Consider the following 25,021-nt stretch of genomic DNA (forward strand, 5'->3'; position numbering starts at 1 on the left):
CAGGATTGTGTTTTGGGGTTTTTAGTTTATTTTTGTAAGATTTAGTTACTGGAACTATTGTCTGACATAAAATTGACAACTCCAATCTCTTGTCTCAGTGAAGTGACCACAGTTTAAATTCCGAGATTGTTCAGTCTTTTGGTCGTACCAGGGTGAATGTTCCTGCGGGGTCTGGGATAAACCATTTCTCCCAGAGGTCCAGATGGACGCAGGGGTAGTCCCAGGGCTTGAAGTGGCCATTCCAGTGCAGTAAGTGTGCCTCTTTGAGGAAGGACCTGGGATAACGGGCATCAGGACTCCAGCCTTCATAGAACACAAGAACGGTGTTTAATTTACTTTACTGCAAATACTTTCACAATTATTCACATTTTCAATTAAGACATTGACGTTCAAGCTGACCCTCTTCCAGTGTTATTTTAGTATCACTGAGATACTATTGCAGTTTTTAACTTTACAACTAGCTGAAATAAAATAAGTTGAAGTTTGTTTTATTTCAGTAATATTTAGTCAGTAAAATGTTAGTTTAACTGTTAGGACTCAATCAGCCTGAGATGTTTGGTTAATAGGATGTATTATGCTAATAAGATATTATATAATTTTTTTTTTTTACAAATTCAGCATTTAAAGAATAGAGGATTTATTCATCCAAATTGACTTAAGTCTTAATTTTGCTTCTGTACACTACCGTTAAAATCTTTTTATTTGACTGTTTTAAAGTGTAATTCATTGCTAGCAAAGCTGAATTTTCAGCATCATTACTCAAGACTTCAGTGTCACATGATCCTCAAAATCATACTAATATGCTGATTTGCTGCTCAAACATTTATCAACAGTTTTGTGAGGATTCTCTGATGAACAAAGTTCAAAATAACAGCATTTATTTGAAATTGAAATCTTCTGTAACATCACAAATGTCTCCACTGGTGTTTTGTTTTGGGGTTTTTTGGAAAGAAATTAACTCCAACAGTAAGTATTTATATAATAACTGCCTGGTAAATTATTGTGTGCACTCTTAAATTACTGCTGTGCATATATAATATCTTTAAAATTGGTCAGTGTTTTAATGAAGTACTTTTCAGATTTAATCAACATAAGTATGGTTTCATATGCATTGCATCATTATGGATAATTAATAGGGAGTGGTTTGAAATGCATAAATTGATTGTAGAAAGAGTGAAGAGATCTAAAATAAGTCATTATTCAGTGAGATTTGGCCGCAAAAAGTCAGTTACCCAGGTGTCTGACGTGCCACAGTGGATCAATGGTTGTGTATTTATCATGAAAGACGATCAGCATTGGAGGGGTGGCTACACCTCCTGCCACAGCACTGCTGTACAGGTTCTCCCTAAATTCACATGGAAAAAAAAAAAGTTCAGTTTTTACTGAACTAATTTGATCTCTTAAAAATCATTCATCACAACTCATTATGAACCATTATATCACCTGACATTCTTAGCCATCCATTTCTCAAGCTGTTTAGTTATCTTTTGCTTTTTCCATTCACCGACGTCTGCCACAAAAACACCAGGATTAAAGGAGCAGTCGCTAGGGTTGATGCCCAACTCTCTGACTCCCTCTTTGCGGTAGTCCAGAAAGCCCATATAGGTTGTCTGTGAGAGGGAGTTGTTTTTTCATGAAATGACAGAGACAAATCAACTCTTGTAACAGTAACTAAAGCGATTAACTTAAAGAGGAACCATTTTTTTTACATTTTCAACTTCCTTTAGTGTGAAATGTTGCTGTTTGAGCATGAAAAGGCCTGCAAAGTTACAAAGCACAAAGTCACTCCAAAGGGAGTTCTTCTCTATCAATGTGGACTATTCTAGTAGACCCTAAAAACAATGTCAAGATTTTGTAAAAGGGCTTATACCATGGTCTGGGTGAATATTCGATTCTGATTGGCTGCAAGGTGTCCATTAAAAAGTGATAGAGGACACCTAGTAGATAAACCGTCAGGCGTAACCAGGGAAACCAAGTTATTGTTTGTAAAAACTTTAGATTTCGATTGTAAAACTATTTAAAACATATACTAATGTTTTAAAAATGTGTTATTTGGCAAGTGACCATGGTATAAGCGGGTTAATGCCCTTCGAGGTGTCCTTTGTCAGGTATTAATGGACTCCGCTGCGCGTCGGACAGTTCACACCTCGTCGGGCATTAACCCTTACATAATCTATAGGGGCATATATCTAAAATATTAAAACATACATCCAAAAATGCCCACCTGCATCCCCACACTGCGCACCATCTCGTGTGTGGCGGGCAGATCACAGTCTGAGGCGAACGCAGCAGCGTGACCCGCTTTCAGCTTTATGTCATACAGTTCCTGTATGTCTCCTGTAAGCCAGATATAATAAAAATAGTTAATTATTGCAGTGAACATGTGAGATCATCCTCCCATGATCGATGCGAGTATAAGTGTAAGGTTAGTATTAAAGATGGATTTCACCTTGCACTATGACATCATCATCTAGGTAAACAATCCGCTCGTGATTTTCAATGGCAAGAAGTGGCAAGTAGAACCTCACAAAGTTTAGCTGCAACACCAAAGAAACCAGGATGGACAAACAATTATTTTCTGTAAAAACAGATCACATACACGACCTGGCCAAAAGTCTGTCAGCACCACTCGCAGTCAATGTTTGTCAAAGAAGAACACATGACTGTATGCTTGATTTAATGCACCTGTTAGGGTGTAGCTGAGGAGAAGGGGGTGTCCACATACATTTGGTCATGTAGTGTACCAAGTGATCACACCTGTTAGAAATAACGTAGAGTTTACCTAAAGCATCAACTGTACATGTCAAATACACAGAACCCAGCAGAACTCACAGGGTGCAGCAGTTCTGGTCTGGACGAGTCCGGATTGACTTTCCCCTTCAGTACCATCGGATTGAACTCCAGGATCTTGTATCTGATTTGTCTTAGCTTGGTCTTCTCTATGTATTCCCTGTTTTTGAGTCCAGAGAAAATACTGATTGAGCCATTTGGGAGGATATTTATGTGTTTATGTGTGTTCACTTCATTTTTAATATTTTTAATAAATAAAAATATATAACAAGAAATAGTGTGTGTGTGAATATATATATAATTAAAAAATTAAAATGCATTGAGCATGTTTATACACAATTGCAGAGGTTCTAAACTACAAAGAAAAAGGTTGTAGAAAGCAGAAAATAAATTCAACTAACCATAATACAAATTAATAGGCTTATCTGCTTTCACAAGGATAATATACTTCTCATAGCTTTTGTGTCAAATTAAACACTCCGGAATTTTGACACAAAAATATTTATGGTAAAATTACTTTCAATGTTTGATTTTAAGAAATGTTTTGTAGACATTTTGAACAATAAACTCCTTATGTACAATAAAATACAATGTGTTGGGTCACCACTTATAATCTCTTTTCTGAAGCAAAACCAGTTGAGAAACACAGTGAGTGGTATATTTGCATCAGAGGTCAAAGGTTAGACCTAGCACCTTATCTTTTTGATGGCATCTCGCAGGGTAACTATGTAGAAGAAAACACTAGCACGACTGTTGCTGTAGACGCTGTTGATGGTGGCCATGGAGGCACCAATACGCTCCTCTGAAGCACAGATCACCACAGGGATCTCTCTCTCGTCCTCCATACCCATTTTGGCCTCATCGTTCTTGAGCACTGTATAAACCACAATGAGATCAATATATAACAAACCAAGAACAAGCGTATACTTGCATATCTGCGTCCTGCGTGTGTACCTGAATACTTGTGCAGCGTCTGTAGTCTGGTCTTGCTGTACAGGAGAGCAAAAGCCACCAGGACGAGCAGAATGAGGAGCCCACGATTGACTGGCACACACAGAGAGAGAGAGAGAGAGAGAGAGAGAGAGAGAGAGAGAGAGAGAGAGAGAGAGAGAGAGAGAGAGAGAGAGAGAGAAGAGAGAGAGAGAGAGAGAGAGAGAGAGACAGAGAGAGACAGAGAGAGATAGAGGTTTAATTTATTTTATCATTAATCATATTTTTAAAAAAAAAAGTGATTCAATCAATACAGATTACAGCCCTTTCATTACATTACATTTCATCCTCCCCGACCTCACAAAAAACTTCCCACAGACCATATTGCAGAAAAATCTATAATATTATTTATAATAGAGAGAGAGAGAAAGAAGGAGAAAGAGACCACTAGATTGCAACTTTTTAAAACACTGTACGTTATAAAATGTGTATAATAAAATTATTAAAAAGAATGACCACTAGAGGTCATTGTAAGACTTTGGGATGAGGTGAGACTCATTTAAAACTGCTCTAATCACTAGTTACCAATTAAAAAAAACATTATCTAATGAATAGTTAGAATAGTTACTAGTCAACTACCATTTATACTAGTCAGCAGAGTTGTTATTGTTAACTAAAACTATTCAACATTGTTTTTGTAATTGAAATTAATCTGAACTAAATAAATACAACTTTTAGAAATTAAAAACAAATCTCGCCTTGGCATCTAAATGAAATGGGTTTAAGTTGAAATGCCACAATTACTTAAATTGAAATTGAAATAAATATAAATGAAATCAATATAAAAGAGCAAAATGACCATAAACAGCATACCAAAATGTAAACTAAAATGAAATTGAAAATATAATAATAAAAGCTAATTCAAAATATTAATTAATACTATATTAGTATATAATTGATATTAAAAAACACTGCCAGTCAGACAAAGGGGTGTCTGAACTTTCTTTGGGGGAGGTTAGTGCTACAACAATCCATGCCGAGGTCAGCTGACAGAGATAAAAGAAACTTCTGTGTATTTTGTTGCATTTCACTCCTTAACTAATGCAAAACTTTTCTTCACTACCTCCTGTCAAGGCCTTAACTGAGAAAAAAGAACAGGAAATGATAACTTAAGCTTACCAAATCTGATTAAAACATTTACAAACATTATTAATAATGTTAGGGAAGAAGATTGCATTTATGATTCAAATGATTACTCAAAACTACAATATAAAGGCCTGCAAATACAATGCACACTTAAAAGTTAACTCTGGCTTCCGTAAATAAATGTGTTCTGAGTGGGATTTTCAGAGACCCTGTTGTACCTCACTTTTATGGGTCCGAATCTGCCTGGTTACCTCATTTACTCTGGGACGACCAGTGGGACTGAGACCCCTCCTCCACCACATACACACACTGGACACATTCCAGTTTGCAGGACAGCAGCACAAAACCAGGCACTAAAACATCACCATGTGCTCTCAGTTATCCATGAGATTTCACCATGAGAACCATCTAAGTTCTTGTACGTAAGACTTTTTAGTTTGACATCAAGAGTCTGATTCAGAGTGTGACTCATACACTGGACATGATCACCGGCCTTGGGTGTTTTTCCATGTAATATGAAACAGTGATGAAATAAACAACTGCAACAAAGGCTGGTTTATAGAAATGCAATCTGCAAAATTTGCATTTGTTACTTACTTTTCCTCAAGAAAGCCATTTTTCACCATCAGCATCTGTGAACGGATAGAAAGAAGATATTACAAAACTGTTACATACTTGGAGATGTTTTTTTTTTTTTTTTTTTAAACTTTTGTATACAACACATTTCTAAATGGATTTTGGGTCTCTTGAGGCTCTTGCAAACATGTGGGACTGTTTATAGGGAGTCTCCTGGCCTTTCCTTCCTGGTGGCATTCTTCACTAAGCCTTGAACTCAAGTTATCTATTTCATTAAAGGTCACATTTTCTAAGGCCTTCAAACACAGAGAAAACTCACTCTAGCTTTGCTGAAATGAACTAGAAACCAAGTGTACAAAACACTACATGCTAAGCACGCCTTGTGCTGTTATTCTGATGATTTATTTAGGATTGTAAGTTAACTATATTTAAAAAGCTCTCACATGCCACTTACATACACAGCTTCTTGTCTTCTTTCTCTATACTAGACGAAATTCAATTTATTGTAATTATTTTGGTCAGTTTGTGTGGCTTTTTAGATTTTAAAAGCAGAAAGCATCGACAACAAATGATGTCACCGTATAACGTTACCTCAGACAGTTCGTTAACTTATATATGATGATTATAGGTAACAACATTTACATTAATAACAATAACAAACATTATTAAATCAGCATTAGATCATTAGTTAATGAATAGGCTACTGATGTACAGGTAACATTATCCAAAAAAAAAAAAAATGTCTGAGCACCGTAAAATAAACTGACACTCACTCAAGTATCACTGATAGATAGCTAACGTTATCATAAAAAAGAGTCGAGTCAGTATAAAGCTTATATAAAGCAGGGGGAACGCTTGTAATCGATTTAAGTTGATTTGTATATAATTATATTGGTCACTTACCAGTTTCCAGATGTTCATTAATCTATACGGCGAGTGGGCGTGGCCAACGCAATAGTCCAGCTTCACTCCGTGCTGCTTTTCCTCTATTTATCCTCATGAGACCCAGCAATGCACTCTTGTTCAGGTTTCTTCCTTCCTAATATCTCTAAAATCCACACACGCCACTGTGTTGTCTGACTGTGTCTTAGGGGACGTCCCGAGCATTTCTGATATACCAAAAGTGGGCGTGGCACATAAATACAAATATTACTATTCTATTATTTTACAATTTATTATTATTATATATGCGATTGACCATGATACCGTATATCAATTATGTATACAATTAATGATCCTTTAATTTATTTATTTTTTAAAAATTGCACTGCTTACTATAAACTACATGCACACACTCTTCTACATCTCTTTGTGAGGAAGTTCATTGCCACAATGCAATCTCTAGCTTTTTACCATAACCTTACCCATTACAACTAAGTGCTTAACCTGAACCCTTACCCGAAACTTAATTATAATCTTATCCCTAAAACCAGGTCTTGACCCTCAAACAGGCCTTTAAAAGGGGGCTCAGAAAGTGAGGACTGGGCAAAATGTCCTCATTTACTCTCTTTGTCCTCACTCCACTTGTCTAAAAGTCAAACCAGTCCTCACAAAGATAGTTGTCCTCTACACACAAATATAGTTGTACACATGAAAAATTTGTTTTGTCCAATCCATTTCACAAGAAATAATTAAGCTAGAAGAAAAACACACTGCAATTTGTTGAGATGTTGTTTGTTGAGCACCAAATCTGCCCAAGATTTAGTTAGTCTATAATGCAACATATATACATGTGATTGTACATTCTCAAACAAATCACTTTGAATAAAAAATGTCTTCTGAAACAATTTTTTTTTTAGAATTGCAACATACATCTACATGTTTACACGTTCTCAAATAAGTCACTCTGAATAAAAAAAGACTTATAAAACAAAAATTATGTTTTTTACCCCCAAATGGTCAAAAATAAAGATGATAAATTATGATCATGCATGTTCAAATAGTTAAACAAAAAAAAACATTTTTGGGGGGTGGGTGGGGGGGATAGACAATGAATATATAACACACACTGAAAGAATAAAAGTGCAAAACTTAAGTTAGTCTATTACACCATCCGTCTTTATGTGATACAATATGTAGGAATGGTTATTTTTCTTTCCACACATCACTGATTTTACAAACATGGACATACAGTAAACACAATCTTAAACATTAGTGTTGCTCATCAACTATTGTGTCATTTACAACAGCTGTAATACTGTAAGTATCAAGGGCTTGAAGAGGCTCCTCTAAAAAGGCACTGCTTATTCTCCACCTAAAAACAGTGACGTCAATGTTTACCGTTCCAAAAAGGGCAAGTCGCAATGTGGGAGAACCAGTAAAATGAAATCAGAATTTTTCAGATGAAAAACTTAAATCTTTTTTTGGTTACTGAGCACTTAAATAAATATAACTAAAAATGTACAAAAAAATAAAAAATAAATCCACAGCAGACTAGAATAATCCACAAACATGAACTTTACAAAAGCACCACAAAAGATGCAAAGGGCCGCCTAAATGATCCGAACACATGACAGCGTTTAAAGTAAAGATAAGAGCATGGCGACATTGATGGGCAGCTCGATTCTTTCATCGGTATAGGTCATGGATCTGACCCGTTCAGGAGGAGAGAGCAGGAATGCTGTAGGTCCCACACGCTGCTCCACACAGGTCAAACACAGAACGCCGCCCATGTCCACGCTGTCCATCTGTAACACACACATTGAATGAATCAATACAGGAAGTGAGTTTTTGAACTTAACTTAGATGAGTGGTTGAGCAAAGAGACACTAACATATCTGACAGGGAGTCTGCACATGCTGAGGATGGATTCAGCGATGATGTGGTTCGGACAGTCTTCGGTGGAGCAGACGAGACACGGGTTTTTACTCAGCAGAGCGCTGGTTAGCTCTGACCTCAGGAAGTACTCCTGTGAAGGAGGCCAGAAACTTAGTAATAATACAAATGCTTCAATCTCATGATATCTGGATATTCTTTAGATCAGGGTTCCTCAAACTCGGTCCTGGAGGGCCGCTGTCCTGCAGAGTTTAGCTCCAACACTGATCAAACACACCTGAGCAAGCTAATCAAGGTCTTCAGGATCTCTAGACACTCACAGCTAGGTGTGTTTGATCAGGGTTGGAGCTGACCTGTGCAGGACAGTGGCCCTCCAGGACCGAGTTTGAGGAACCCTGCTTTAGATTATAAAGACCAGATTGAAGATATAGCAGCAATGACTCACCCCAGGGAATGTGAGGATGTTGCTGATGGTCTTGGTGATGTACAGCGTTCTCTTGGCTCGTGTGATCGCCACGTATAACAGGTTCCACTCGTCATCTGGGACGTTTGCTGCAGCCAGAGAATAAAGAATTTTCTGAAATCTCTGGAACTCTCAGTTTTGATTGGTCAATTGAAACATTAGGCAAATATTTTTGCAGCTTAGAGACTGTACATTATTTCGTCGCATAACCGTGGCATGCACAGAAGACCAACATCAGGATTTTCAGTAAATAATACAATAGATTTCAGATTGTTTTTCACCAAACCCCATATCGGATACCCCCAGAACACTTGGAATATACGGCACGTGTCGCACGGGATCATTCTGTGATACATTTGTGTTTTATGCTTGTCGCTAATAGCTATTGACTCATATGAATGAGTGCAAGATCCATAAAAATATGGCATGTGCCATAAGAACAACACTAGGGTGAGTAAATTACGACTTAATTTTCCTTTTAGGGTGAACTAACCCACTATCCCTTTTAGGGTTAAGATTCTTTCTACCCACTGCAGTAAAATGTATGTGATAAAAATACAAAATTTACTATTTTTCAAAAGAATACCTTATTGACGGGCTAAAATTTATGGAACCTACAGGACGTGCCCACAGATTTCAGATCATCATAAATGTACACTTTGATCCACCAGATGTCACTTGGCTAAAGCCCAGACAGACTTTAGGCTCGGATACAGAGACTGCAATAACTGTAAGAGCTGGGCTTTATTTTGTTATGTGCAGACACATTCATTAATCATTTATTGATTCTAGATATGGGGCGCAACATGTGGCACCATTTTAAGCACCATGTGGGACAGTAACAATAAATCCAAGGTGATCACTAGAATGTTTCTTGGCACAAATGAATAATACACACACACACACACACACACAACATACATATAGGCAAACATGCTTTTGTTTTCTGTCATATATAACCATGATATATTACCTCTTACGGTACAAATGATAAAGGAACTGCTCATTTCTTTAAGATTTGTCAATAAAGTACCACAAACCTGCGTTGAAACCGCCCACTCTCTGCAGGTTGTGTCGAGCGCATGGTACTTTCATGAAGTCATCTGTCACAACCACTGTGTCAAACTCCAGGCCTTTTGACTTATGTACCGTACCAAGGATAAAATCTGTCACAATCAGAGAGATATTGCATATAAGGGGTGTATGCGTACAGTGATTTTACTGCGTGTATTCCTCAAAACCAGTGCTTTAGTCTCTTCCCTCTCTCCATTTCTGTCTGACTCACCTGCACTCTGCAGGCTTTTCTGGGCACGATCATAGATCCGTTTGACCAGCTCTGGAATGCGTTTGTTGAATTTCTCCACCATGGCTAGCTTTCCCTCCAGCTCGCGGTCTTCTGAGGCTATGGCGTATCCCTTCAGACCCATGAATCCACCCATCTTATCTCTGCAGAAACCTCGGATGAAGAAATCCTTGATCACGAGCCTCTCTGAGGTAGAGAAACAAACCAAACTTTAACAACCATCAGTTTTAGATCCAACAAGATATTAAAACTTATAGCTTTACAGACAATAAACATACGGCAAAACTAAAATAAAATACTGCAACACAGACACCATCATGAGCATTGCAATTATGATATTTAGTTTAACAGCGAGACAAACTTCCAAAGCTAAAGTGACTCACCATTCTTGCGTTTGTCCTCTGGTTGCATCAGGACCCAGATATCCATAATTTTCTCCAGTCCAAAGTTTTCAACACCCTGAAATCAGAGATTGACATGTTTTGAACATCAAGTAACCTTTTCTGAAAAATGATCCGCAAAACAAATCAGAGCTGATCAGAATATACGTGAGGTTTAAAACACACATTAAGATAAACATTGACATTGTTGTATCATTACTAATTAGGACAAATGTTTAAAGAGGCCATATTATTCCCTTTTACAAAGTCTTGACTTTGTTTTGGGGGTCTACTAGAATAGGTTTTCATACCTGAAATGTTCAAAAGAACACATTATTTTCCCACATTTTACAGCACCTGTTGCAGCACCTCTCTTCCCAGTCTGTCAGTAACGCTCCATTTAGTTCCTGTCTCTGAATAAGGCAATGTGCTCTGATTGGTCGGCCGTTCAACCGGCTCAACCCCTTACAATAACCGCGAGTTTCATCACACTACTACTAACACAACTTAACCAGGCCTCATCCCTTTTTTGTATGCTTTGGGCGGGACTTATTTAAATGAGGAACATTGTGATGTGTTGGTTCCTGGAAGAAAACTCCACACTACAGTTGAGGCGTTTCAGAGAGTTCAGAAACTGAACTGATATAGTGAATTGAGTGACTAGCAAGTTGAAAATGTAAAAAAAAAAGGATAATGCACTCACTCCCACAATGTAGATCTTGCAGCTGGGGTTGTTGTCTGTGAGTCGGACAGCCTCACTAAAAACAGTGACGTTACAGCGGCTCAGAATGGCCACGCTCCCTTCTGGCAGCCTCTGTCCCAGCTTCAGACATTGCAGTGTTTGTGTGTCCTCTCCTCTTACACTCCCTGAAAATGTGCACATATTATTTTTATTATTCTGCCTGCTTCATACTTCATCTCAAAATCTACAAAAAGGATTACCCTAGGATTAAAGGATTAAAAAGGATTAAGGATTACTTCATTAGAATTACCCAAATATAATTTCTTAAACTTACCATCCTGATTCCCACCAACCAATATCTGCTTCACTTTCTTACAACAGTCCAATATTGTAGCACCAACGTAGGCGATCTCAGGGCCAAACCTGAAGCTCTATGAAACAAATGAGCGGTAATAATTGAACATATTTACTCATAAACACGTGACAGATATATGTGAAACAAACAATCTATAAGTAGTCTCTGGAATTTCCTTGTGAGTGAGTGTTTTTCTACCTGTGTGAGATAGTAGATGTGTGTGTGAGGAACAGCATGCAAAGCATTGACCGCTCCTCTGAAAGTGTAAATCTGTTGATGAGGATCTCCAACCAGGATTTTCCCACAGCTCTGAGAGAGCATAATGTCCACGATGACTGGAAAAACACAAGACCATAAGCAGGACCGAATTAAGAAATTCAGCTCTACAAAAGCATACAGGTGAAAATAAATAATAAATAAAATAAAACAAAATACCAGAACCAAAAACTACTACATGTTAATGCAATCTTCAATAACCTAAAGCTGGATGAATTTGACAAACAATGATAGGTCAGTTGTTTAACCTGGTGTGCAGTCTTGAGCTTCATCAATAAATATGGCATCATACCGGTCCAGCTCTGGTCTCGTCAGCTGCCAGAGTTTAAGGTATCCTATTTGCAACAATCAAAAGAAATTATTAACATAAAATGTGTTTCAATCCAAAGTTGCAAATTTAACTTATGCGCAAAACTGGAAAATCGCATAAAACATTTGCAGCGTCTTTTCCATCCCATTGTTCAAAAGAACAAAATCGTGACTTGGGAAATTTTAACTGGTGTTTGGGAACGGAATCGTGCGAGACAGTTTTGGGAGGTCATTTTGATGACAGACTTTGGCTCAGGCATTTTCGAAAGATCAAACCAACATTGGGGATGCTGCGCAATGAAATTGGTCCACTGGTTAGTCCAGTTATGCCGTCTCACATGTTCTGTTGAGGCAAAGTCACATGACTTTTTTTAGTTGCCCATCAATGGATTTATTCGATAAATGTGTTTTCATCACAGTTTAAGTCTTTTGGTTACACTTTATTTTAAGGTGTCACTGTTACAGTGTAATTATACATTTAAAGTTACACTGCATAGGATTTTCTCCCATCTAGCGGTGAAATTGTTTATGACTACCAACAGAATATTACTTTTTAGCCCCTCCCATTCCGAGGGCATTTTAACTCCTACGGTGGCCGTATTATTTCAAATCTGCCGGCAGTCGCGAGTAATCTCCCCCTCGCATTCGTCACGGCGCCACTTAGTGTAAAAACGCGAAAGGCGAAGCTTGAATTTCCAGGTATGTCCCTCTTTGGCTAATGTATTTTCAAGATGGAGGCGCAACATGGCTGCCGCCATTCAAGCGACTCGCTCGTATGTATTCTAAATGGCAGATTCTATGCTTACGAGAATACTTGATTAGTTGGTAGAAGTAATTACACATTAATGAGTACATATCATTTTGAAAGAAAGTATTTTTTGCAAATAATCAAATTAAAAATTACACAGTGTAGCTTTAAGTACTGAGTAATATTAATTAACTACATGTACTTACTATAGGGTTAGGGTTTGGTTGAGGGTTAATTGCATGTAATTATGCCTAATTTACAGTTATTACTATGGTAAGTACATGTAACATATGTAACAAGGACACTGTAAAATAAAGTGTTTCCAGTCTTCTTATTAAATAAAAAAAAAAGCACGCATGAGATTTTTTTGCGCATTTAAAGAATTTATGCGCATCTTGATGTTTTTTTATGCAATATACCAAACATTCACATAAAGATAGGTGGATGGAAACTTAGCAATAAAAACATCTAAGAAAAAAAATTGATTTTGGGTTTGGTTGGTATTGTGACTGAGTGAGAAAGGAAATTATATTATTTGGAGTTTATACACCTAAATATCTGTGTGTCCAAATTTTGGGGCTTACCATCATGGGTCATGTTGTACACTCTCTCTTTTTTGGTCTGCAGGTCTACCATTTGGTCCCATATATTGTGCGCGATACTTGCAAAATTCTGGAGAGAAAGACTTTTTAATGCATTTTTTTGTCACAAAAATTGCTACTGACAAAACGAGCGCAGAGACCCAATTAATTTAACATAGTATTTGTTTTAGACTATTTTAATTTTAATTTTAAATCGACTATCATTTAGTAACCCTTAAAACAACATTCCCAAAAGCACAAGCTGTAAACTGACAACTGTGTTTCTTCACTTTACCATTCTTTTTTTTTCGTCTGGGTATTCAGTCTTTCCGCGTGTGCTCTTGTACTCTGGTGGAACGTGTTGAGGGCCAACCCGCTGATCTATGGACGCCCAGTAGTTGTGGAGGGTTTGCGTCACCACTTTAGCATTGACGAATCCCCCGTGTCCTTCAGGCAAGACCCACGCCACATCAAACGGCTGCAAATTATTGGACAGTTTCCGCATATTTTTATACCTGCATAGCAGAAAAGTCACACAAAAGATCCTGGTTATTATAAAAGCTCAATGATTCTCATTCTTCAAACTAGCAGATTGTTTGGTTAATGTTTCTCTGCTGATTGGACAGTACAGACTGACCTCAGTCCCACCGCTCTGAAGGCCATTGAATGGACCGTACTACATTCGACGTTGTGCGGAAATAAACGCTGAGCTTGCATCGCCACGGATTTGTTGAAGGCCAGGTAGAGGAAGCGCATATGTGGTCTTTGCTGAGCGTACTTCACGAGTGTGGTCGTCTTTCCAGTGCCTTCGACAAATAAAAATGGGATTATATGAACAGAATACTACTCACTTTATTTTAATTGAACATTTTCAGCTGCAAAATAATTATTATTTTTCCTTACCTGCAAAAGCCATTATTTTAACGACGTGATGATTTTGGATGTCATGGTTGAGTATCTGCTGTTGCTCGTGAGTGGTATGCTGTCTGAAAAAATGAAGATTATCATTACAATAATATCATATATTGATTGTAATAAATATATACGCTGTTCAATAGTATGGGATTTGTGTGATTCCAGTCTCTTATGCTCACCAAGGCTGCATTTATTAGAAAATACAGTAAAAATACAATGAAATATTATTACAATTTGAAAATAACTATTTTCCATTTCAATATATTTGAAAATGTACTCCATTCCTGTGATATCACAGCTGAATTTTCAGCATCATTACAGTCTTCAGTGTCACATGATCCTTCAGAAATCATTATAATATGCTGATTTGATGCTCTAGAAACATTTCTTATTATTAATGTTGAAAATAGTTTATTGTGGAAATCATGCTAAATTTTTTCTGTATTCTTTGATGATAAGAAAGTTCAAAACATATATTTGAAATAGAAATCTTTTGCAACATTATAAACAATAACTGTCATTTCTGAATAAAAATATGAATTTCTTGAAAAAAAAAAAAAATTGTACTGACCCCAAAGTTTTGTGTAATTAGTATGCAAATACTAAATCCTGCCCACCTGTTGTCATGCAAGCTTGGAGGAGGCGGTGCGTTCTCCATTAAGTGCAGAACGTAGAAGATGTTGTAATGCCACCTAAAGATGAAGGTTCAAAAAGTGAAGATTAATTTAGATTACCCCACAACAATTTCTCGTTTAAGTCTTAAATAGTTTTCATTGGCTAGTCAAATGACCAGAAAATTCCCTCTTTTAACTCCTCAGCTGCCATAAACAAACAACTTCTCGACTCCTGTTTCATATGGACCTTGTCTCTCACCTGTTGCTTATGTTAATATTATTATCTCTCATGGCCAGGAGCAAAGTGGCCATGGCCCACAGGTACTCAGAGATCCCTCCTGCTGTCAGCAGACACCCAGACTTCCGCAAGAGAGCCACCAGATCCAAGACATCCTTCACTCCGTCAGCCAAAATCAACATCAGGGCCATGGTAGACCAAGGGTTTGGACCCTGTAATACAGGTCGAAACAAAAATAATTGGTTAAAAATGCCCAAAAAGTGGAACCTGATGCACATTATAATGCAGTTAATGCACATTGCAGCAAAAAAGGCACTACTAAACTAGTAGTTTCAGTAAATGTTAAGTGTGGGTTTACATTACCTCATCATCTGCCATGTCTGGCAGTCTGTCTTTGATGCAGCCTTCAGCGTGAGCGTAGAGCCGATGCCCTTTCACACAGTCCAACACGTCCTTCACATTCACCCGTTTGCTGTGTTTGAACTGCGACATGTACCTGGGAAATCAAGCATGCGCTGTGAGAATTTCACAACACAATATACTAGGGCTGTTAAAGGAGAAGAATTTTAACATTGAGCTCATTTTTTTGTACATTTGGAGTGCTGTCAATACAGAGAACAACGACAAAAATCGGTGTTGCCTACACCGAGTTATTCTATTTTTAAAATTTGCACCCTGTTGACTTCAATGGGGCAAGTACTAAACCTGCTTTTAGCCTCTTAACATCCTTGATGTGTCATTACAAGTGCACAGGTCATGTGAGTGATTCGTTCTGAGTGAACACGAGTGAATCTGACTGCAGTAGATGTGAAAGATATGTATAAAAATGATGTTATTTAAGCCAGCGCAAATACCTGTGTTTACATCCTGTTTTCGGGTGAAGTCCAAAGTAATCGATTGCCGAGTTCACGCGCATTGGTTTAGTACCTATGATTACGCGCGTGAACTCGGCAATCGACTACTTTGGACTTCACCCGAAAACAGGATGTAAACACAGGTTTCTGATATTATCATCATTCCGTGAGATGAATTTGTCCTGAGAGACTGAGCGCGAGCTCATGAAGCTCCGCCCCCTGTGTCGTCCAGCAGCAGCTTATTTGCATTTAAAGGGCACACACTAAAACAGCGCGTTTTTCTGAGCCCCAAAAAATGTCAATTTAAACATGCTGTAAAAAATGATCTGTTGTGTATTTTGAGCTGAAACTTCACATACACACTCTGGGGACATCAGAGACTTATTTTACATCTTGTGAAAAGGGGCATAATACGGGACCTTTAATAAATGTTCAATCAAAATGCAAAACATCACGTCTTTTTCTCTTTTTTTTTAGTCGACTAATCATTGCGCAGGACAGGACTTTGGTCGACTAAGCATTTCTTTGGTTGACTACAGCCCTACAATATACATTTGACTTAAATTAGCAAATTATTACTCTAACAAACGATTAGATTTTGTATATGCCATATTTTGCATGTGAATTCCTCCTTATTGTATTTTTCTTTATTATTCTTTCAGTTATGTTGCCTCTATATATTTTCACCTTTTTCATTTATTTTCTGTATTTGTCTATTTTGCCATATATTTTAAATGTTATCAATCTTTCCCAGTGATGCTTAACTGACTAAACTGATCAGTCAGCAGATCATTAAACTCCAGTTGACCTCTGATGTACAAACGTCACCCCTAACAGGTTTGATCTCTATCAGTAGCTCAGATGTGTGAAAATGGCCCAAGGGTGTGAACGTGGGGGTTGTGTGAACCCTCTTTTGTTGTGCTTCAAAGACAGTGTGTATTCTTACCTCAACATATTAAGAAGACAGAGGTCTTCCTTTTTGATAATTTTATTATCTTGCAGGATAGACTTCACTTCCTTCAGTGCCTCTTTTTCCCTTTTACGGTATCTGCAGTACAACTTCTTCCAAGGTAGAAACTAGGGAAGAAACCATGACAAGTCACGATGGCTGATCTATATACATGACATTCATATAGTTCAGTGGTCACAATATACACAGTACAGGTCAAAAGTTTGGAAACATTACTATTTTTAATGTTTTTGAAAGAAGTTTCTTCTGCTCATCAAGCCTTCATTTATTTGATCAAAAATACAGAAAAAAACTGTAATATTGTGATATATTATTACAATTTAAAATAATTGTTTTTCTATTTATTATACTTTAAATTATCATTTATTTCTGCGATGCAAAGCTGAATTTTCAGGATCATTACTCCAGTCTATCACATGATCCTTTAGAAATCATTCTAATATGATGATTCATTATCAAAGTTCGAAACAGTTCTGCTGCTTAATATTTTTTCATAACCTGTGATACTTTTTTAGGATACTTTGATGAATAAAAAGTAAAAAAAGAAAAAGAAAAAGAAGCAAATTTGTAACAAAATCCTTTTGTAACAACAATATACACTACTGGTCAGTAATTTGGGGTCAGTCATTTTTTTTCTTTCTTTTTTTTAAATAAATCAATACTTTTATTCAGCAAGGATGTGTTAAATTGATAAAAAGTGATAGTAAAGAAGATTTATATTATTAGAAAATATTTTTTTTATTTTGAATAAATGCAGTTCTTTTTAACCTATTATTCATCAAATATATAAGGCAGCAGAACTGTTTCCAACACTCATAATAAATCAGAATATTAGAATGATTTCTAAAGGATCATGTGATAGACTGGATGTCACACTGCAGACTGGTGTAATGATGCTGAAAATTCAGCTTTGCATCACAGGAATATATATATATTTTTAAGTATATTCAAATAGAAAACTATTATTTTAAGTTGTAATAATATTTCACAATATTTCTGTTTTTTTTCTGTATTTTTGATCAAATAAACGCAGCCTTGATAAGCATTAGAGACTTCTTTCAAAAATATAAAAAAACGTAATGTTTCCAAACTTTTGACCTGTACTGTATACATATATATATATTAGTAATACCTACACAATTTATACCAGTGTACTAAAACTAAATTGAATTAGCATAAACTAGCTTTTATTTCACTGTGAAGTTTGAAAGGCATCAACATTAACACACCTGGGGGTCAATGACGACGGCCCTCCAGCGATGGCACACCAGGCTGATGTGTCGATAGAGATCATCCGCTGGGAGGTAAGCGAACATATCCCTCAGGATCTCCTCGGGCAGGTCCTGAACGTGACCCTGGGGCACCTCCTGTCCTCCCTGCACCCCCAGGAGCCCGTAGTGGGCATCGGGAAGGGCTTCAACCAGGTCCTCTTCATGCTCTTCTTTTTCCACCAATTCTTCTTTTTTGACCAATGTGGTTCCAACCTCAAAGTCCTCGTCGAACATGTCCTCAGTGATTCCTTCCATAAAGTCCTCCATCTTATCCTCTTCTGGGATGAGATGTCCGACGGGCTCCTCTTCTTCCTCCTTCTCCTCCTTCACTGGAGTAGTGGTTCCTTTTTGGGGGCTGGTGCTTATGACTCCAGTGACAGAGAAGAATTCGGTGATGCCCCTCTGTTGGTCCACACCACCTGAAGCTTTAAAGCAAAAATTAAAGATGTTAAAGTGGGAATTTAGCACTGTTTTTTTTTTTTGCAGAAAGGTCCAAAAGGCAATGGCAAATTCAACAACACCTTGTCTGCTTCTTTTGGTGGGTGTCCTAGGCTGAAGTCTTCGGTTTGGATCTCTGTTGCTGAGGTTGACATTAAATGGCTGTGTGAGAGACTGGTTCCCTGCGTTGCTTTGCACCAGTTCATCACATTCTGAGGGCCCCAGGTGCCTGCGTTTGGCCCTTCCTATAGAAAACACATGCAAAAAATATATTACCTACGTAAACACGTTAAACAGCTAATAAACCATTTACATTAAATAAAACACACCGGCTGAATACGAACTTGGACTTCAGTACTAATTCGCGTTCGTGTTTATTTATTTAAAAACATACATTCAATGAACATGCATAGAACAACATGCCACGCAAAGAGAAAAGTGCAAAACAAAATATGTATTTGAAAATATTTACCTTTGATGGACGATTCCATGATATAAAGACGACGAGCGTCTTCAACCTCCCGATGTTGTGATATTTAAACTTGTGTAGAACACGTCCACCGAAACGAAAAAAACAACAACAACAACTTCACAAGGGCTCCATTTCCGCTTTGCGTCCCTAAAATTTAAAGTTCACGCATCATTTCAAAATAAAAGTTTTTATAAGGCTCTCTCATATTCTGTAAAAAAAGGGTTCTCTATGACAGAAGCGGCACTCGGGGCTCAAATATTTCTGAGTATACAAAAGTAAATTCATATCCTCGATTTTTTTTTGGTGGAAAGTGGTGCTGTACTTTTCACTCGCCCTTTAGGTGGCGACAAGCGTTTTGTTAAAACACATCGATTCATTCAAGAACACACTGCTGAAATAAAGTAACATTTAAAAAACGTATTTTTTTTATTTTAAATTTTTTATTTATTATTTTTTTAATTTTCACTTATTTTATATCAGCTAGTTGCCAAAATGTGTAATTTTCTTTTAGTTTAACTTGATGCAGCCCACAAAAATATTTAAGAGTAAAACTGAAACAAACAAAAAAACGTTTATTTTACTTAAGGTTGTGTTTTTGAGGCATTAAAGAAATAGTTCACCAAAAACGAAAATGCTGTCATCGTTTTCTCACCCTTAAGTTGTTTGACTTCTATAGTATTTTGTTGCCATATGGAAATCAAGTGCCCCACAAACATTCTTCAAAATATCTTCTTTTGTGTTCATAAGAAGAACGAAATTCATACAGGTTTGGAACAACTTGAGGGCGAGTAAATTCTGTCAATTTTAGTTTTTTTTTTTTTCTTTCTCAGTTTTAGGTAAATATAATTCAAAATCATCAGTCGGTCACATAGATAAACAACATAACAAAATATATTTTTGCCTTTTTTAAAAACAATATTTATTTTATTTGTTTGTTGTTATTATCCCTCTTTAAAACCACCTGTCTGTCTGTTCTCTGTAGTGTTAAAGAAAATCAATAGATGGCGGCAGAGAGAGAGAGAAATTGACTCTTCGCTAAGCCCCGCCCCTTCTGCTCAATCACAAATTTTATTATTTTTTTTTGAACAAAAATCACCCGGGATACATCACAAAAACACTTAAGAAAACAGTATAAGAAACTCAAGGTAGAGCAAGGCAATAAATTAAAATTTCAAGCAAGATAGTAAAACAGAGATAGGCTAGTCTACTAAACTCAGAAGAAGTCATAGCATTAGCTTCTGTGAACAGCGCGTTTTTCAATAAAACGCGTTCATACAGTAGTTAAAATGCAATAATTGTTATATGCCGTTTTTTATAAACTGTAATCGAGACAATAAGCACTTATCAAAGTTAATTGTACCGGGATGGGAACAACCTCATTTGATAACGAGCTGATGATAACCGATAGCCTAAGTTACTTAATTTATAGTCAACACACACTATGATAACTGTGAACTCATTAGTTCATCTACTTAATCGATATGTTTAACCGTAAATTGTTATTTTGCCATTAATTTACCTTGTTGCAAATGTATAGGTGTCCTTACCGATGTTACACATTGGTAATGTTAAATGTCTGGCACAAGAACCTCAAACGTGGAGCATGTCCCTAGACGAGGGATTTTGCAAAGGTTCACTGACCTTGTTTGTTTTTGCAGTAATGATCTTAGTCTGAGCCTGCTTGGATAAGTGTGTGTGTGTGTGTGTGTGTGTGTGTGTGTGTGTGTGTGTGTGTGCAGGTTAATATTATAATTGTGGGGACCAAATGTTCTTACAAGGATAGTTAAACCTGAGATTACCTACATTCCCATGAGGGAAATGCATTAATTAACATAGGCTACTAAATTATGTTTTTGATTGTTTTGTTTGATTTTTATGTAAAAATGCAGAAAGTTTTCTGTGATGGGTAGGTTTAGGGGTAGGGGATATAACTTTTTTCTGAACAGTTTGTTCAGAGTAAAAATCAGTATGTCTATGGAATATCCCCATGATACATGAAAATGTGTGTGTGTGTGTGTGTTTGTGTGTGTGTGTGCGCGCGCGCGCCACTTACAGTCTGTAAATGTTTAAGGGTGGTTCTTGTTCTTCAACATCCTCTGCACACAATGCTGTCTGCATCTCTGGGCTGCTTGAACTCGTGAACTACAAGACTCTTATGTGTGCACGGAGATGCATTAAGAGATGCTCTAATCCAGTGCTTTTACAAAGAAGTGGGATTCAAATTGTAAGCATGCAATTCCTGCTAGGGATAAAGGAGGCATGACGTAATAAACTACAAAGTTAATACAAATTAAATCAACAGGGTATTTTTTTCAAGTATTTTCAAAGTATTGTTTGATTAGGAGGGATTCTGCTGTCCAGGCATGTAGGGAAAGTTGGTTTCGCCATTTGAACACAAGGACAGTGACGTGTTTAGCCTTGTCGTGGGGTTAAAGTGTGACTTTTGTGCACTGTGAAAAGTTCTCAGTTTGTGGTCTCTCTTGATCATGCAGTTACACTCACTTCTGAAGACTTGAAATATAGCATCCAAGTTTTATAATACTGTTATGGTGCTCTTTTTCAAGCTAGGAAGCTTTTGCTCATTCATTGTAATTATATGGTAAAGAGTGAATACAATTATTCAGAACTTCTTTTGTATTCAAAACTTATGAAGTCATTAGATATGGTGGTAACACTTTAGAATACTGTTCCAAGTAATGTTAGGTAATGGTAACCCAGTAGTGACTCAAGTGTTACTACATCCTTCAGAAAGTGTTTTAAGCATGAACTCCTTATTAATGACTGAAGTTTCAGGTTTTTGTAAGGTTTTGGATAGTAATTCCTTCCAATGGTTTGGTTATACTTGAGCCATTACTAGTGGGTTACCACGATCTTCGATTTAAAATTAATTATACATTATTCGCATTAATTATGAACCTGTAGTACTTCTTACTGGGAGGTATGAAAAAAATAGTAGCCAATAGTGAACTATCACTTTCAACGCGATTACTTACTAATTAGTTGATCAGAGTTTCTTGTTAGTTAATAGTTGTTCTAGAATGTTAATATTGCGTTACTCATTTGTTCTTAATGACGGAACAGTACGCTAAATGGCACGTTACACATTGAATTAAAAGTGAAATTTTGAAGTAGAAACACTGAAATAGTATTGTAAAATGTACTCCAATAATCTTTGTTTGATTTAAGTTTAAAGTTTAATACGCTAAAACATTGTCATGGTACTCTATAGGTAACAAATTTGTCACAACATTTTCATTAACCACTCCTTCTTTCAGAACATATAGCAGTTCAATTCTGGTGGAAATTTTGGCCGTTGTTTAGTCATGACTCATTGCCAAAGCCTACCAAATCTTTCCAACCAAAATTTTTTGGGGGGGATTCAACTCGAGCACTAATATTAATAGCTGGCATGTGGTGTTTGGTTCCTTTTTGTATTTTTTTTTTTCTTTTTTTCATATGCTGCTGGTAACTGGGAATTCCTGCCCGTGTGAAGCTGCACGTATCATGCAGAATGATTCCAACACTCGGCTCTGCTCAGCTCAGAATACTGACTGGAGAATGTGTGTTAAGAGTCAATTCGTGTGTGTGTGTGTGTGGCTGGACTGTATGACATCACCTTCAAGAAGAGTGTGCATGAGTGTTAGCATGCACTCCTCACAACTTGTTAGCTAAAGAGAACATTCCCTGTTAGTTCAAATAATCAAGAAATCAAGAAAGTGTATCCCAATTCGTGTAGGCTATATGCACTATTCTATGATGTTTTGGAGTATAAATGTTCACTGAACATTACAAATAGAAAATGTACACTTTAAATACCAGGATGATGCACTTATTTAACCGAAAAAACAAAGGCTTTGTCTGAAATACTATATTATCTTGAGTAGGTATAAGTAATTACTTCACAACTGCTAAAAAGTATGTTCTTTTATATAGTGTGAATGTGTGTATGAATGTACTACATTTGCCATATTGTCATTACCATGTGACCTACCTCTGTCAGTTGCGTCGCTTTACTGCCATTCACAAATCCTCTCCTGTGGCCTCATGGGATAGTAAAGTGTCCATATCATTCAGAGTTACACTGGAAGAATTAGGACATCCGGGTACTTTTTGCATACTCTTTAATGATTACTGTGTATTTGAACATACTTGTAATTTTGGATGCAGCCGAAGTGTGGAATGTTGGACACTTCATTATGGTTAAGTACATAGCGTACAGTGCGTCATTCGGGATGCAACTAAAATGTCAAAAAATCGTGGCTTATATTATCTTGGAAATGGAAGGTCAAGTTGAGTGCAATGCATTCTGGGATTCAGCATCTTGCGCAGTGCTCCACATTTTTGCAAACGCTATTAAAATAGTTAAAATCGCAAACTGACGTTGTGGTATATTTGTAGCCCTTATATGGAAACTAACATTTTTAAAGAGCACAACGGTTTGAGAATTCACTTTTGAGGTCTGACTGTGCATAATTTATGCTGTAGACCAGAATGTGAAAGTCTTTTTTAATAATGTTAACCACATGAAGTCGTTATTTTACTCATAAATCGAAAACCGCAATTCTAAATGTCCATTAGAAAGTCTAAAGAGGAACCGTGACTGGAACGTGTTCATTCTCTTAAAACTACAGCCTGAACAACTCAGTTTTACAGCAGCTGACATGACTGTGACGTTCATTGCCTCTGCAATTGCGTCAAGACATTGGTGGTGAAATCTGCAATCTTTCTAGTGAAGTTATTAGTAATCTTGCCTTGTACTGCTTAACATGTTATTTTTGAGCATAGATGGGAAATACATGTTTGTAGTTCATGAATACGAAGGTTAGTCTCTTTTTAAAGACATAGCAGATTATTGCTGTAGTAGTGAAAGTACTTTAGTTTGGGAACCAATTCTCACTATTAATTAGTTTGCATATTATTAGCATATTGGTTGTTTATTAGTACTTATAAAGCACATATTTTTGCCTTATTCTGCATGACCATATTCTACATCCCTTAAATACCCAATACCTAAACTTAACAACTACCTGCTAACTATTTATAAGCAGTTTATTGAGGCAAAAGTCGTGGTTAAAGGGATAGTTCACCCAAAAAATTAATTTTTTTTGTCATCACTAACTCACCCTCACGTTGTTCCAAACCTGTATGAGTTTCTTTCTTCTGTTGAACACAAAAGAAGATATTCTAAAGAATGTTGGTGATTAATTAGACAACTGATGGTAGCCATGATGTTTTTTTCTTCCTATTATGGAAGTCAATGGCTATAGCCTACCGTTAACTGTTTGATTACCAACCAATTGCTGTAAAACATTTTTTATTTTATACAATTTTACTAAATAATTTAGACTCTACAATTGCTACACAATCAAAGCCCTGTGTCTAACCAAGTTGTGTTCCAAATTTGAGGATTTAAAGTAGTACTTTACTTTTCATGGTAACGTAATGTCCAATTTCAAAACGGTTTTCACATGATCAATTTTGAGAGCTTAAAGGGTTAGTTCACCCAAAAATGAAAATTCTGTCAGTAATTACTCACCCTCATGTTGTTCCAACCCCGTTCATCTTCAGAACACAATTTAAGATATTTTTGATGAAATCTGAGAGCTGTCTCACTCCTTCATAGGCTTCTATGTAATTTCATTCTGTAGGCCCAGAAAAGTTAGTAAAGACATTGTTAAAATAGTCCAAGTGACTACAGTAGCTCAACGTTAAGTTTATCAAGCCACGAGAATACCCCCCAAAAATAACGACTTTATTCAACTATTAATTTCTTCCTTGTGGGCCTCTGAGTGAGTTCACGAGAGCAACACGACACATGTGCGAGAACTGAGAAGATGCCGCTCACGATCATTTGATGGAAAAGTGTGAAAGGTAAGCCATTCATTTTGCGGCAATGGTAATTAAGGCACTTTTACATTTTCTCTTTGGTTTCTCA

General features: G+C 36.8%; 2 protein-coding genes across 2 annotated transcripts; both read right to left on the minus strand.

Moving 5' to 3' along the window:
* Positions 1 to 14: 14 nt before the first annotated feature.
* LOC308689216 (glycosyltransferase 8 domain-containing protein 2-like) lies at positions 15 to 6,530 on the minus strand. Its single transcript, XM_081362824.1, has 10 exons — positions 6,346 to 6,530; positions 5,464 to 5,498; positions 3,745 to 3,834; positions 3,484 to 3,664; positions 2,833 to 2,950; positions 2,450 to 2,537; positions 2,225 to 2,337; positions 1,444 to 1,610; positions 1,233 to 1,345; positions 15 to 303 (listed from the first exon to the last, which is right to left on the minus strand). Exons 2-10 carry the CDS (start codon positions 5,480 to 5,482, stop codon positions 131 to 133), a joined length of 1,062 nt encoding a protein of 353 aa, XP_081218950.1. The 5' UTR covers positions 5,483 to 5,498; positions 6,346 to 6,530; the 3' UTR covers positions 15 to 130.
* Positions 6,531 to 6,970: 440 nt separating this feature from the next.
* On the minus strand, positions 6,971 to 19,249 carry fbxo18 (F-box DNA helicase 1). Its single transcript, XM_081364305.1, has 21 exons — positions 19,087 to 19,249; positions 18,698 to 18,859; positions 18,135 to 18,601; positions 16,882 to 17,012; positions 15,445 to 15,577; positions 15,103 to 15,293; positions 14,847 to 14,921; positions 14,218 to 14,300; positions 13,952 to 14,120; positions 13,610 to 13,829; positions 13,318 to 13,405; positions 11,925 to 12,011; positions 11,599 to 11,735; positions 11,380 to 11,476; positions 11,067 to 11,230; positions 10,367 to 10,442; positions 9,966 to 10,169; positions 9,721 to 9,846; positions 8,663 to 8,769; positions 8,216 to 8,350; positions 6,971 to 8,129 (listed from the first exon to the last, which is right to left on the minus strand). The coding sequence occupies exons 1-21, from the start codon at positions 19,103 to 19,105 to the stop codon at positions 7,962 to 7,964; spliced, it is 3,039 nt and encodes a 1,012-aa protein (XP_081220431.1). The 5' UTR covers positions 19,106 to 19,249; the 3' UTR covers positions 6,971 to 7,961.
* Between the last annotated feature and the right edge of the window lie 5,772 nt (positions 19,250 to 25,021).

Source organism: Scardinius erythrophthalmus, assembly GCF_964197995.2.
Source record: "Scardinius erythrophthalmus genome assembly, chromosome: 4".
NCBI classification, from domain to species: domain Eukaryota; kingdom Metazoa; phylum Chordata; class Actinopteri; order Cypriniformes; family Leuciscidae; genus Scardinius; species Scardinius erythrophthalmus.